At 34.4% G+C, this 15,469-nt stretch overlaps 1 protein-coding gene across 1 annotated transcript in view; it reads right to left on the bottom strand.

Moving 5' to 3' along the window:
- Positions 1-15,469, bottom strand: part of STIM2 (stromal interaction molecule 2) — a 162,318-nt gene that overhangs the window by 9,679 nt on the left and 137,170 nt on the right. Inside the window, exons 7-10 of the mRNA XM_027836515.1 lie at positions 14,272-14,449; positions 3,495-3,662; positions 2,655-2,755; positions 2,138-2,376 (exon numbers count right to left, since the gene is read on the bottom strand). Of these exons, the coding sequence (XP_027692316.1) occupies positions 2,138-2,376; positions 2,655-2,755; positions 3,495-3,662; positions 14,272-14,449 (686 nt within the window). The remainder of the gene's footprint in view (positions 1-2,137; positions 2,377-2,654; positions 2,756-3,494; positions 3,663-14,271; positions 14,450-15,469) is intronic.

The following is a 15,469-nucleotide window of genomic DNA, read 5'->3' as shown; positions in this document are numbered from 1 at the left end:
ATATGTGTTATGTGTATAATATATACACATAACATATATGTATGTGTGTGTATGTATGTATGTAATCTTCATGAAATATTTAATAGAAATAAAAGTTTGGAAATAAATTTTGTTGCTACATAATACAGTATATTGTTTTAAAATACCAAGAATGTTTTTATTTCCACTTCCTACCTATATTTTCTCATTATAAATATTCTGATTTAATAGCAAAAAATTTTGAAATTATGTACAATAATATCTGAAACTACTTCTCGGTTGACATAAAGATTAAAAAAAAAGAAATATATGTATAAAGCACTTTGTAAACCTGAATGTGGCATAAAAATGTAATTTAAAATCTTCCTTACTATTAACTAGAAATCTGTTTTAAAGAAAAAATATAAGTAGCAAGAAAAGCATTGAGCTTGGAGCTAGATAATCAGGACCAAGTCCAAGTCTGTCATGTGATTTTGGGCAAATCACTACCTCTTTAAATCTCCATTTCCTCATATATAATACGGACATGAAAGATTGCCTACATCAATAGATAGGCAGTCACAGTGCCAGAACACCTGGGTTCAAATCTACTTCTGGTACATACTGGCTATGTGACCCTGGGCAAATCATTTAAACCTCTCTGTATACCCCAGGCAACTCTCTAAATGTATATATTGCAGAGCAGCTGCTAATCTGTACTGATAGAGAGACTTTCATCATGAGGAACCTCTACCCAAATGAAATCATGGATCTAGAAAAAAAAAGGGGAAAGGGGAGAGGAAAGACACGCAGGAGATAGGGAGGATATAGGGAGGGAAGAGAGAAGGGGAGAGGAGCAAAGAGAGGATAAAGGAGAGCAAAGGGAGGGGAAAGGGGGAGAGGATAAGCAAGCCTAATGTTTAAAATGGAATATCCAAGTAAAAAATTTAGCCTGAAACTAAGTAAGTTGTTTGTTGTTCTCTGATTCCTTCAACTAACATCTATATAACTCCTTCACCAAATTATCTCATGGGTAACTTTGCTGCTCTTAACAGCAATAATAAGTGCACAACAATAGAATTATGTTTTAAAGATATTATTAGATTAATTAATTTTCAGAATAAGCTCAGACATTCCATAGACGTGATAAAATATTAGAGGTCACATCAATAAAAGAAAAGTAAGGTTCAGTTAAACTTTACAAATTATCATATCTTTATTCCAAACTTTGATAAAGATGCAATACTTGGGATAAAAAAAAATCCAAATTGGGTATTAAAAATCCTCATAAACTCAAAATTTCTATTAAGTTTTAAATCCAAACAACTGTAGCTAGTTTAATTAATGCATAGTAATGGCTAGTTAATTTTACAAAGTTTATTTGCTGCTGGGGCAGTATTTTTTTAGCTACAGAAAATCTGAAACATAGTCTATTCAGTCAGAGAAGTTTTGATCTGTGTTAGTGGAGGGAGGTAGTACCAATAATAAAATTATGTCACCTTGAAGGACAGTGATAGTAAATTTAATGTATATAAAGAACTCTGCAACCCGAAGTATTATAACAGTTATCCCAAAAGTCTTAATGCATTCTAAGTACTAATAGCAGCTAGCATTTATACAGGGTGCCCCAAAAGTCTTAGTGCAGATCTAAGTACTAAAAGCTTTAAACTGTCTGTCCTGTTGTTCTGTCTACCTTACAAGACTTGCTATGCCCTCAATTTTCATAATGATGTAGCTTTCTTTAGAGTTTAACATACCTACTGTCCAAGTGTTCATATTTTTCAGATAGTACTTCCATTAACTATTAGTTATTGGTTTATGTACATGTTTGCTACCTTAATGGTGAGACATCTATAAAGCAATGACTGTCTAGTGCTTCTTTATAACCACAATACCTTGTGTGTGCAACAGGTGTTTAATAAACACATGCTGATTAGTTCATTAAGCAAATTAATCCTTGATGTTTATTTAAATTCAATAATATTATGGTTTCACATACTTTTGAATTCTGAGTTCCTAAATGATAATGCAAAAAAGGCTTCAGAGGAAGAGAACAAATTTACTGTCAGATGACCATAAAGAAAGCTACACTAGAAATTGGTATTTTTTTAAAAATTGTATCATCAATTTAAACTGTTTTAATTATAATCATGTATTATATCATATATTTTAAACCTACCTGAAAATTGTGAAACTATCGGAGGTGTATCTTCATCTAAGTCATCAACTCCACCAGCAATTGGGTAGGGTGGAATAGAGACTCTAGGCATCACTACCCAACTGTGATCAGAATAAAGAGAAGATGTCAGGCTTGGTAACCCTGAATTATGCGCTATTTGAAAACCACAGATCTTCTCAATCTGCTGCCAGCGAAAAAGTCGTTCTCGTAAACAAGTTGTCAACTCAGAGAGAGCTTTCCTGGAAAAAGTTAAGACAGTAGTTATTCATCATCTCAGTGAATTTCACGTGAAATAACAAATGTGACTATAAAGAGCTCACAATAGAATAATTAACATCATGTATTTACTGACACTGATAAAGGGAAAAAAAAATTAACCACTCTTAGAAGGGCATAATAGTTTGTACAATTTACTTGATCAAAATGATATGCCAAATTCTAATGTAAATGTCTTTGTAAATTAATTATTTTTTTTAAAAACCACGTTAAAAAAGATTACTGATTTTAATTTTCTTACTTTGCTTCAAGAATTTTATGGTCCACCTCATCCAGAGATGAGCTGTGTGCAACATGCAGAGTCCCAAAGACTGTGTTTCTCTTTTTTTTAATCTTCTCAGCCTAAGAATATCAGAAAAGAAAGAATGAATCTAAACAGCAACCTTACAGCACATTTATATACAATACCTACACATTAATGAAGTTTATTTTGCTTAAAATAAATTTAATAATCATGGAAACTGCTACAAAATTAATAACTCAGAAAACAATTTTATGGTTTCCAAAGAATAGAACAATGAAGTGGCAAGCTTTCTCAATAGGCATTATTAATCAATGAAACTCAAATCCCTGTTCTAAAGAATTTTTTCCTAATCACTACTGCTGAAATAAACAAACAAACAACAACTAAACCTGAATCTTTCTCCTAAGGCTACAAAAAAAGCATTAACTAGACCCTACTATAATGGAGGGAGTTAGTTAAGTAAGCACTTGGGTTTACTAAAAACCAAGTTGACACTTTGTCTTATTTCAAACAATTAAATAGGTGTCAGATAAGAATTTTCAGTTACTACTAACCTGAATCAGATATGAAGCAGCAACCTAGAGGAGAAAAGCTCCGTATAAAACGTTTGTAATAATGATGAAAATTTTTAACTGTCAATTTCCTCTTGGTAAAATACATATTCTTCCAAATAGTGCAAATTTTATAACCTAATACTACAGAAGACTACATCTAAAAACTAAAAAATGTTACTCAGGACACTCCAATACCTTGGAAGGTTAGAATAATGCCATCCTGAATGGTCATATTTAGAAACAAAATCAACATGGTCTTAAAACATGAGACAAAATAAAATACCTCATCTTTAGCAATTGCTAACTGCATTTCAGCATTTTGTCTTTTAATATTGTAGTACTGTACTTCCACTTCATGTGTTAACTGAAGCCATTTCTGCAATGCATCAGGAACAGACCAACTACTTCTTAGTTCAAATTCCTTCTCAGCTTTTTTTAGAGCCATCCGAACCTTAAAAATGAGGAATACATAAATGATTAAGATGTTACTGTGGCAATATACATATACACATATATATATATGTATATATATATATATTTACCCACCTCCCACCTTCATTCTTTTAATGCTCTGGACAAATTTTTTTAAAATCATAACTTGGTAATCACACATACTTGTAATACTTATACATAACTATTGGTATGTTTATGTCAGACTAGAAAGGAAAAAGCCTAAGGTAGAAACTTAAGTCTATGTCATACCTCTATAAAATCTCCCATGTAGTAAAAACTTAATTAACTCTTGATAAATTAATCACTGAAGTTAGATATGGGTACTGGACAATGACAGAAAATGGTGGCAAGAATCTGGAGAGTGGAATTACTGTGTAACATGGATACCACGGAAAAAGTGGTAAATCAATGACCTGGAGGTAATACTAGGCAGTCACAGCATTAGGGACAAAGCCAATTGCTTGTCTCCGACTGAGGGAAGACATGAAAAGACAGCATTTATGTGAAAGGGGAAAAAAAGCTCTGAAGAATTTAATAGCTTAACAAATTCAAAGTGTCAAAAATATGAGTAAGCAGCCAAAAATTAATTTCAGCCCACATTAACAGAGGTATTCCTAGTTAGGTAATAACTGCATCATTCACTGCCCTGGCTAAGACAACATCTGAAATATCGTGTTGAGTTTATGGTGTTTCATTTTAGAAAGGACACTGACAAACTGGAGTCAGTCTAAAAGAGAAGAACCACACTAGTGAAGGAACTTGAAATCATGCGAGGCAACGATCACCTGAAAGAACTATAGTTGCTTAGGCTAAGTTAGAGACAAGAAGAAACTTGGGGGAAGGTAAGTAATCACTGTCTTCAAATATTTGAAAGATAATGAGGTAGAATGGGGATTAACCTTATTCTGCTTGATTTTATGAAGAGAAAACTAGGATCAACAGGGAGAAGTTATAGAGAGGCAGATTTCAGTTCAAAAAGAATTTCCTAACAATGGGCTACAACCATTATTCAGTCATTTTCCTCTTTTGGGGTTCACATAATCCATACCTACCACCCAATCATAATCTGGGTACTGTTGTCTACAGACCTGCCAGATACACTCCTTCCTTTCTCAATGAGCTCAATATTCCCAACTCCTAACCTCATACCAGGTGATTTCAACAAACATACTGATACTCCCTCTAAAACCCAAACCTTCCAGTGCTCAATTTACTCATTTTCCATGACTTATTACTTCACCCCATTTCAGCCACACACAAGGATGGTCATACCTTTGATCTTACCATTACCCCAAAATGTACAACTTCCATGTTCACGAACTCACAATCTATTAGCATCTTTTTCCTTGCTCTTTGTCCATACCACAACCTCCAATCCTTCCACCCCTCAGCTCTCAGCCCCAACATCACTCCTCCACCAGTCACATTCTTTTTCTTTACCCATCTTGATGCCTTGGTTAACCAGTCCAACTATACATGGCCCTTATCTCTTGAGTCCCTGCCCCCTTCTCATATTGCCAAGTGTCAACCTTGGATCACCACCATGATCCACACTTCCATGTATGTGCTACAGAACTAAAGTGGAGAAAGTCACCCAACCATGCTGAGTACACTACAAATTTATGTTACATAACTTCACCTGAGCCCTACAGAGGTGGGAACCTGCAGCCTCGAGGCCCCATATGGCCTTCTGGGTCCTCAAATCCCAAAGGATTTGTTCTATGAAGTTTGGATTCAGTCAACGGGCTGCACTTGAAGACCTAGAGGGCCACATAGGTCCTCAAGGCCGCAGGTTCCCCACCCCTGTTAGACAATCTGGTTAAGTCTCTCTAATTAATCTATTTTCCCACTCACCACAGTCACCTTCCAAACCATTTCAACCTTCTCAAACTTCCCATGGTTTTCCCCTCTCCAAGCCTTTCAGTCAAAAACCTTGCCTCATATTTCACTAAAAAAGAAAAAGAAAAAAATGAGACCACTCACCAAGAGCTTTCTCTTTTCCCTTCTTCCTTATTTCATATCACCCAGATGCCTTATACATCTCTTCCTTCACCCCTATCTCAAACGAAGGTGTCCCTTTATCTTGTCAGGGCAACCCTTCTATATGTACAAGTCATCCCATCCCATCCCCAAAAGAAGATGCCCAAGCCCTCTCTATCATTCTTATTCTCATTTATCTTCTATCTCTCTGTGACTACTGGATGCCTCTCTACTAAAAACATGCCCATGTTTCATCCATCCTCAAAAACCCTTCATTTGATTTATCTATCCCAGCTAACTAGTGTCCTATATCTTTCCTGCCTTTTGTAGCTAAACTCCTTGAGAAGGTCATCTGCAGAAGATGCCTCCATTTACTCTTCTTTCTCTTTTTAATTTTCTAGTCTAGCTTCTAACCTCATCATTTAAACAAAAACGACCTCTCCAAAGTTATATCTTAATTGCCAAATCCAATGGCCCTTTTTCAATTTTCATCCAACTGTACCTCTCTACAACTTTTGACACTGTCAGTCACAAAATTTGGTACAGAAAACAGATGTGTGGCTAAGTGACACTCCACTAAGCCTAAGGGAAAGAACCTAGCCTCCATCCGTGGCCAATTTTGACTACTCAGAATGAACTGGGGCAAAGACTTAATTCGGTGGAAGGTGAATTGCCCTGCATGGGAGGAGGCTCTAATGCCTTTGAGGGTCAACCTCTAGGGAAGCCGTAATAAATGAAGAAAGAGTTAGAAAGTGAGCAACAGGAGAATTTAAGGAGTAAAGACTGAAATTATCAAAGATCCTAAGAGAGAAAAACTAATCAAGGAAGATATTAATAAAAAGAGGAAATATGGGCTCTTGATCAGATAAGAGCCCAGATGATTATGAATAAATATCACAAGAGGAAGGAAAATTAATCAATAGCTGACAGAACAGAAAACCATGGGGATTGCAATGAGGTTATGGAACCACAGTCAGATATTCCTGAATGTTTTAACAGATGAATAAGAAATATAAAAGCAGAACTTATGGCCTGCATAGTAGAAATAATTAGTAAATAGAACAACTTGAATTGGCAAATCTCACCAAAGAAACAAAAGACCTAACTGATTGGGGATGCAAATACAAAGAAGTAATGGGCAATCTGAAAAAGATTTAAATAGCTATTATATTAAAAGAAAGCCTGATCTCTATACAAGTAAAATATACTGATATCAAAGACAGAATGTAAACAGACAACTTCAGTATTAGAGGGCTCCCAGAAAAATACAAGTTGGAAACCTAAATTCGATTATGCAAGAAATAATACAAGAAAACTGACCAGAACTTCTAAACACAGATAACAAAGTGCCAGCTAAATGACTCTAGACATCACTTCTAAGGAGAAAAAAAAAAAAACCATGACATTCACTCCAAGAAACATATTGGTTACTAACATTTCCAATGACAAACAACAAATTCTGTGAGGGAACAGAAGAACAATCTTCAGATATAAAAGAAAGGAAACATGAATTACAACAAAACTATTCAGCACCATAATATATTAAGAAGAGTAAAGGAGCTCAGAATGTAACCCAAGGTGATGTGCCCTGTAAACTGAGACTAACCATTAATGAAAAAAAAGATGGATGTTTAATATAAATGAAGAGTTTTGAAGCATTCTTAAAAAGAAAACCAAATTTGAACAAATTATTCACTTTTCAAATACCCTAGACAGCAGAAATACAAAAAAGGTAAGCAAATGTAGCAACTAAGGACAACAAAAACAAAATAACAATGAGGAGACCATTGTGAGATTTCTTTCAAAAAGCACACAAGGAGACTAGGGTAAAAGCAGAAGACAAATAGAAGAAATGATGGTGGAGAAATAAGCCTGAAACATCATAAACCTCACAACCTAACGCCGTCAGGTGAACCAATGGTTTAGAGAGACTAAATTACAGAAAAGGGAGTGTTAAAAGGGGACAGGGAAAGACGAAGATAATAAAGGGAATACCTGATGTACGCTAATCAAGTCAAAAGTCGACGAAGAGATAATAATTCCTCTAATCTCTCAACAAGAAGACAATCTACAGGAGAATGAATGGGCAAGGAGGCAAAGGGAAATACTGAAAGAAAGGGAAAAAGGGAGAAAATCTTATTATAGTGGGGTGAGGAGGTTGTCCCACTAAACAATGTTCCCATGAGGAATAGAGATATTCTATAAAGTGAGATGGGGACCTTATAATAAACATAATCTGTAGGGATTTGCTTCTTAGCACCAAATTCATCCTGCCTTGTCAGGAGAAACAGAGCCCTGAGGGGCAACTGACACCCAGAAAAGGGGGAGAGCATGGACCCAGGGAGGAAATTTCATGGCAAATGGGATAAAAATTGACCATGGGGAAAGCAAAGGTTAATAACAAACTGCACAATGAAGGACACAAAAAAATTCCTAACATGGGGGAATAACTTCTCTCAATTGCCTGCAGGAATTGTTATTTCTAAGAGTAAATCACAACAGGAAAAAGGTGGCCAGGGAAAAGAATATATAAAGCAACAACACAGAAACTATTTAGAAAAAGAAACCCAAGGTAGGCACTATAGAAGCTCTAACTCCATGAAGAATACAGAGGCTAAAGGACGAAACAAATATAAAGGCCATCAATTAAAGAACAGAAGTCTAGAATAGACAGAAAAGGAAGACAAATAACAAAAGAAAAGGAAAAAGAAATCCTTTTTTAGAAAAGGACACAGGAAATAAAATTCTAAAAAACAAAACAAAAATATAAGTTGAAGGTGAGGAAAAGAAGAGGGATTTTATTTCACTGCTTATCTGAGAGGAAAAATTAAATAACTAAATAAAAGTTATAAAGAAAAAAGGAATTTAAATTAGCTTGTTAGTAACTCCAAAATTAGGAAAAGGAGAAACAATGGATGGTTGAAGGGAAGAAAGTCAGAGGGAAATAAGGTAGTCTTAAAGTAGATTAAGTAAAAATAACTGAAGAGACAAAGTACCATGTTTACAGAGGAAGAGGGAAAAAATTCCAAATTCAGGGGAAGAGTATTAGACACAAAGAGAGGAAAACATAAACTTAACCCTTGTATCTTTAAGGGTGAATGGATTAAACAATCTGATAAACTGGGAGAGGATTCTGGGAAGATGACAAAATAGGTCATAAAATTTTTGGCTCTCCAAACCTTCGCCACAAAAAAAGACAGAACATCGCCTCAGGAACAGCAGAAATAAACAGAAGTTGGAGAAAAGCAGTTGTCCTCCTAAAACCACTTAAGAAGATGCCAGAAAAGACCCGACTTCCAGGGGCAGAGGTTCAGCCTGAGTGAAGTGCAAAGACCTCCAGGCCGAGTCTGTAGAATCAAGAAACAATAAGCCCTGGGAGCACCTGGGTTGAGAGGCAGCCTTAGCCTCAGGAACTTCCACCTTGAGAATAGTGTGGGGGTCCAAAGGCTGAATAAAAGAGGATTTAAGGAGCTTCCATTGTAGATGGATGCCAAGAACAGCTGTGCTGATCTGACAAATCCTGGAGAAGGAGCGAGCACACACTTGGTGAGTGCAGTAGCAGAGGGGCAGGGACGTTTCTGGCTGTGGACACTAGCAGGATAGCAGAGTCCCTGGTTTCAGCTCCAGAGCAGAGAGGTCAGCTGTAGTCTGCAGTCAATCAAGGGACAAGCTGTGAACAAGATCATTTGTGGGACAGGGCACCTGGGGGCCTTAGCCATGACTTAGGAGTAGAGAGGACAGCCCAAGGTTGGGCCCCAAGGACAGACCTCAGAAAATAACAGGAAGAAGGACCTGAGGTTTGGGGAGTCATTCCCCATATCTCAGAACTAGAATTTGATTATACTAATAGCTGCTAAAAATAAAACAAAATAAAAATAAAAATGAGCATGCAAAGGAGAAAGAACCTAGCCATAGAGAGCTACTATGGGGATAGAGAAGATCTGCATTCATATTCAGAGGAATATAATGGAGCTAAAAAAGCCTCTCTTTTTCAATGAGAAACACCAAATGGTCCCAAGCACAAGGAGTTCTTGGAAAAACTTAAAAAGGACTTTAAAAATCAAACAAGATTGGGGAAAAATTAGAAGGAAAAAAAAAGGAACAATCCTAGAAAATCAAGAAAATTATGAAAGAAAAGTCAGACAACCTGAATTAGAGAATCAAAAATTTAAGGAGGAAAATAATTCCTTGAAAACTAGAATTGGGCACAGGGGAGCTTAATGACATTCTAAGACACCAAGAAATAATAAAACAAAATCAAAAGAATGAAAAAAATAAAAGAGAATATGAAACATCTCATCAGAAAAACAACTGATCTAGAGAACATATCGAGGAGAAATAATACAATAGTTGGACACCTGAAAATTACAATAAAAAAAGGAATCTTAATACAATACTACAAGAAATTATCAAAGAAAATTATGCTGAAGTTCTAGAACAAGAAGGCAAAGCAGAAATAGAAAAAATTCACTTATCATCACCTGAAAGAGATCCCAAGAGGAAAACTTACAGGAATATCATAGCCAAGTTTCAAAGTTCCCAGGTTAAAGACAAAATATTGCAAGCAATAAGGGAAAAAAAAAAATTTAAATATCATGGAGCTACAACAAGGATTACATAAGACCTATCAGATTTTATAGCCCAAAACAGCTGAGGTTACAACCAAAGGTAACTTACCCAGCAAAGTTAAGTATAATCCTGAACGAAAAAAATAAAATGGGCATTTAATGAACTGAAAGACTTTCAGGTGTTTGTGACAAAAACAGCAGAACTTAAGGTAAAATTCAACATATAAGATCCAGGAGAAAGATAAGGTAAACATTAAAGACCAATTATAAGGGACTCAATAAGGTCAAATTGTTTACACTTCTTATATGTGAAAAAGTTATCAATGACTGTTATTATTTGGGTAGTTTGAAAGAAAGGCTTGTGCTGAGCTGTGTATATAATAACGTAATTTAAAAAATTGTGTAGGGAGAGATTAAAAAGGAGTAACCTCATACAAATGAGGCATAAAAGGAAGAACTGATACAGAAGAAGTCAGTAGCAGGAAAGACAGGTAATGCTGGAACCTTACTCTCATCAGGAATGGGTTAAAGATGGAACAACATGTATATCTAGAAGGGTATAAAAGTGTTCTACATTCAGAAAGAAATAAGAGGGCAAGGGGATAGGGCTGGGAGGAAGGATAAGGGAGGAACTTTTAAAAAGGTTAGAGAACAGGAGGGCAAGGTGGCACGTAGAAGTAAAGCAGAAGAGTGAGGAAGGATAGGGTAAATAGTGTAAGAAGGATAATAAGGAAAAATAAGAAGGAGGAAAATATACAACAAGTAATTACAGCTTAGAATGTGAATGGGATTAATTTATCCATAAGATGGAAATGGACAGCAGATTAAAAATCTGAATTCAACAATATGTTGCTTTTAGGAAACACTATGAAAATGAGAGATATACACAAAGATAAAATAAAGGGCAGGAGTAGAATTTATTATGTAAAAAAAAAAAGCAAAGGTAGTAATCATGATCTCAGACAAAGTTAAAACTAAAATATGTTTAATCAAAAGAGAAAAATAGGGAAGCTACACTATGTATCAGCAATATTATTTAATACTGTTTTAGACAATTTAAAATTATCAGACAGTATAAAATACCTGAAAGCATACCTGCCAAGACAAACAAAGGAACTATATGATCATAAATATAAAGCACTTTTTTATACAAATAAGGTCAGAGCTAGATAACTGGAGTAAAATTTATTGTTCATGGGTAGATAAAGTCAATATAATAAAAAAATGACAATTTTACCTAGTTAACCTATTTAAACAATGCCATCCCAATTAAATTATGAAAAAATTATCTTACTGAATTAGAAAAAATTAATAACCAAGTTCATTTGGAAGGACAAAAGGTCAAGAATTTTAAGGAAACCAGGGGAAAAAAGATGTAAAGGAAGCAGATTCAGTAGTATTCGACATTAAACTATATTATAAGGTGAAAGCATTGTTGAAGTACAAAATGGATAATTGTGATTATTTTAAATTAATATTTTCTTGTATTAATAAAACCAATGTGGCCAGGAATACAAGGGAATGCAGAAAAGTAGGAAAAAAAAAACTTTCATAGACAATCTCTCAAAAAGGATGGGATCGTGTGGAATATTGCTGTAACGTAGGAAATGATGAGCTGGTGGATATAGAAAAACATGGAAAAATTTGAATTTATGAAGGAAGACACCATCCATCTCCAGAGAAAGAGATGAAAAGTGGAAACATGCATAATACGGTCTTACATATATGTATATGAGTTGTATATGTGTATGTCTATAGAAATCTCTGTATGTACTCATTTTTAATTGTAGCCTTCTCAGGGGATGGTAGGAATAAAGTAAAAAGTGCACAGCAGAGAACAAAAGAAAACCTACAAGGAAGAAAAGAAAATCTGGGTAGCTTTGAAAACAATGAGTAGTATTTATTATATAGTTTTTCTCAAAATGGAAATGTGTTGTTTCATATTGAATCCTCTCTTACATTCTGCTGTGTACATGGCAATATTCTTTTTTTTTCTTTTCTCATTACGTATTTAAGATTAAAGTGAATAAAAAATTACCAAAAAAAGAGATAAAAAACAATCTAATAAACTGAAAAAGAAAGACAGTTTGGATAAGAAAAAACTTCACAATCTTGACTACAAAAAACACATTTTTAAAATATATATATACACAGAATAAAAATAGCAGACTGGGAAAAAAATTACTATAAATAGATTAATCCAAAATAAGTGAATTCAAAAAGTGGAGTTGCAGAGTTGCAATCACATTATCAAACAATGCAAAAACAAACCTTCACAACATAAAAAGGGATAAAGGAAGCAACTAAATTATACTGAAAGGAATCATTGACAACAAATTAATATCATTATTAAACTTATGTGCTACAAGTGCCTTAGCATCTAAATTAATTTTAAAAAAACTGAACTGAACTACAAGAAGACAGACAGTAATACAAGAGCAGCTGGAGGTTTCAATGATAACCTCTCTCAGTTTGGGACAAATCTAACAGAAAGATACACAAAAAAGCAAATAAAATATTAAAAAAATTCAGGAGAAACTACAGCTAAAAAAACTTAAATCTTCTAAATGAGACTGCTAAATAATATATACATTTTCCTTAGAAATAAAAAAACACAAAGAATTGAAAGACACATGGGGAGACACACTTGAGACAGACTGATGTGAACAGATCTATAAAAACAATCTACATAATACAAACAATGAAAATGAAAAAAAACAACAAAAGAAACTGAATGTTGTATAATTATAATGACCAAACTTGGTCCTACAGAAAAATTGAAAAAAAAAAAAATGTATCTCTCATCACTCTTTGATGAGGTGGAGGACTATGGATATAAAATGCAAGATATACGGTCAGAAATGCTAAAAACATCGGTTGGTTTGGTTAAATTACTTTTTTTTTCTCTTTCACTAGCTGTGGGGGTAAAATGGGGATATATCAAAATCAGTGCAATAAAAAACAAAAGACCAAAAACAATGAAAAAAAGATTTGTTGAATGAACATTAAGTAGCAACACAGCTCAGTTTAAATACAGCTGATGTAACTGCTCAAAAAAAAGTAAAGCTGTATATTTAATTTTAACAAGTTATTGTAAGGTAAGTATATAAACTAACAAAAATTATAAATTATTACCCGCTTGGTAGAAAATATACTTTTGAGAAAATTCTTTTAAAATATAGAATTATAAATATTAAAGAAGATCTCACTAAGTTTAACAAACTTTTAATTTGTAAAAGAAAATATTCAACATAGAATTCTCTCCATATCCTCTTATGGCTCATGGTTCCTGGCTTAAAAGGTGGGTGTGGAAGCTTTAAAAACAAATAAATAAAACAAACACCAAGATTATTTGCTAATAATTTAAGTTGTGAAAATATCTCCTTTCCTCCAGGCCTGGTGTGCAATGCCGAAATACCTGCATTCAAATGCAGTTTCTTTGAGAGAAGGAATATGTTGAGACAGACAACCTTTAGATGTCATAAATTTTTTATAAAGCTTAGTTGTGAAAAGTTGTGGATATTTTTATATATAAAGAAGTTTACTTTTAAAGCAAGTTAAATTGTTTTTAGTGATGCTAAAACTTAAGGGCATGTTAAATCTTTTTTTCAGTTACATCTTGGTATTCAAGAGTGGAGACCTGTGTCTTTGGAGAAAATTGTTCATATGGGCCATTTTAAAATGACTATCTCCTAAAAATCAAAATAAATAAATAAATAAGTGAATGAATAAATGGACAGCTAGACAGACAAACAGGGAAGCAGACAGACAGGAGATAATTGATTGGAGATTGTAATTCTATTCATCATGACTTACGAGAAAAGAATCATCATCAAAATGTTTCAGTGGAAGGGGATTTAAAAGGTGAACGGATGAACATGTTATGTTTATGACTATATTACTGACTAGATATTGCTCCAAATAATAATTTGCCTCATTATTGAGCTTTATCGGTCACTGGCAAATTTGTGTGGTATCAGTATTTCTTCTATAAATACAAAATGCAACAGAACATAAATATATGATACGTATATATATTATAAAAGGGAAATTAAATACCTGTTCCAATTCCTGCTCTGCATATTGGCGTCTACTCAATTCACATTCAGCTCCCTCCCGTAGCTCTCTCAGTCGACAAGCCTCCTCCTTTGCATAATTAATTTCATCCATCATTTTGCGCTCCAAATTTTGCTTTTCCACAGCAACATTTCTATTTTCTTCTTGTGCCTTTTCAAGCCTTACAGCAGAATAAGAAAGAAAAAACTTCATTAAAATGTTGAAAATTTTCTATTTTACTAAAGAATTAATCATAAGAAGTTACAGGCTAAATGTTTCAAAGGGAACTTAATAGCACTTTTAATAAAATGTTAACTCAAGTTTATAAAAGCAGCAACAGCCCTGCTTACGGTTAATTTGATTTTGAGCTAAAGGAGTACAAATAGGAGTATAAATGTTCTCTTAAACAAATAGAGCACGTAAAGAAATTCACAATGTACCCAAATGTAATAAAATTAATGAAACTCCACATTGTCTCTAAAATTTGGTTTTTCCAATATTCCTGAATTTGTTTTTTAATTTACTGAATATTTCGAAAATTACCTTTAAAATATATTAATAAATCCATGATATTCTAGAATATGAAATAAAACTTTCATATAACCTAAGGTTCCATATTTTAAAAGTATATGAATCTACTTCTGGGGGCAGAGCCAAGATGGTAGAGGTGAGAAATCATTGAGCTGAGCTCGCCCAACACTGCCCCTCCAGACAACTTCAAAATAATGGCTCAAGTCAAATTCTGGAGTGGCAGAGTCAACAAAAGGTCAGAATGAGAAATTCTTCCAAATCAAGACAACTTGGAAGAAGGAGAGAGAGAGATGTGTGACATCATGGTTGAGGCTGACTCAGAGTCCATGTGGATTAAGGACCAGTGATGGGATTAGATGGTGGCAACAAAATAACAGTAGCTTCAAGAGCTCTCAAGCCAGAGTTGGTATGGGGACTAAGTAACCGATCAGCAAGAGATTACAGAGGACTCCTGTCCTAGCACCGGACGAAGGACTGGACACTGCTTGGCAATTCCACTGTCTGTACTCACTTCTGGGTCATATTTCAAGGACAAAGAGGAGCACTTTTGGTATTTAAAAAACAAAAGTGGGAGCGGGAGTCCTAAGAGGCAGTATAGTTTTGCTAAGAAAGGATCAGGGACCCTGAGAAGCAATATCACTTCCAGTCCCAAAGAAGCAGGGGCCCTGAT

Source organism: Vombatus ursinus, unplaced genomic scaffold (genome assembly GCF_900497805.2).
Source record: "Vombatus ursinus unplaced genomic scaffold, bare-nosed wombat genome assembly UNPS02014818.1, whole genome shotgun sequence".
Classification (NCBI taxonomy): Eukaryota; Metazoa; Chordata; class Mammalia; order Diprotodontia; family Vombatidae; genus Vombatus; species Vombatus ursinus.
Note: the sequence above shows the minus strand (reverse complement) of the source record. Positions and strands in the feature narration are given on the sequence as shown.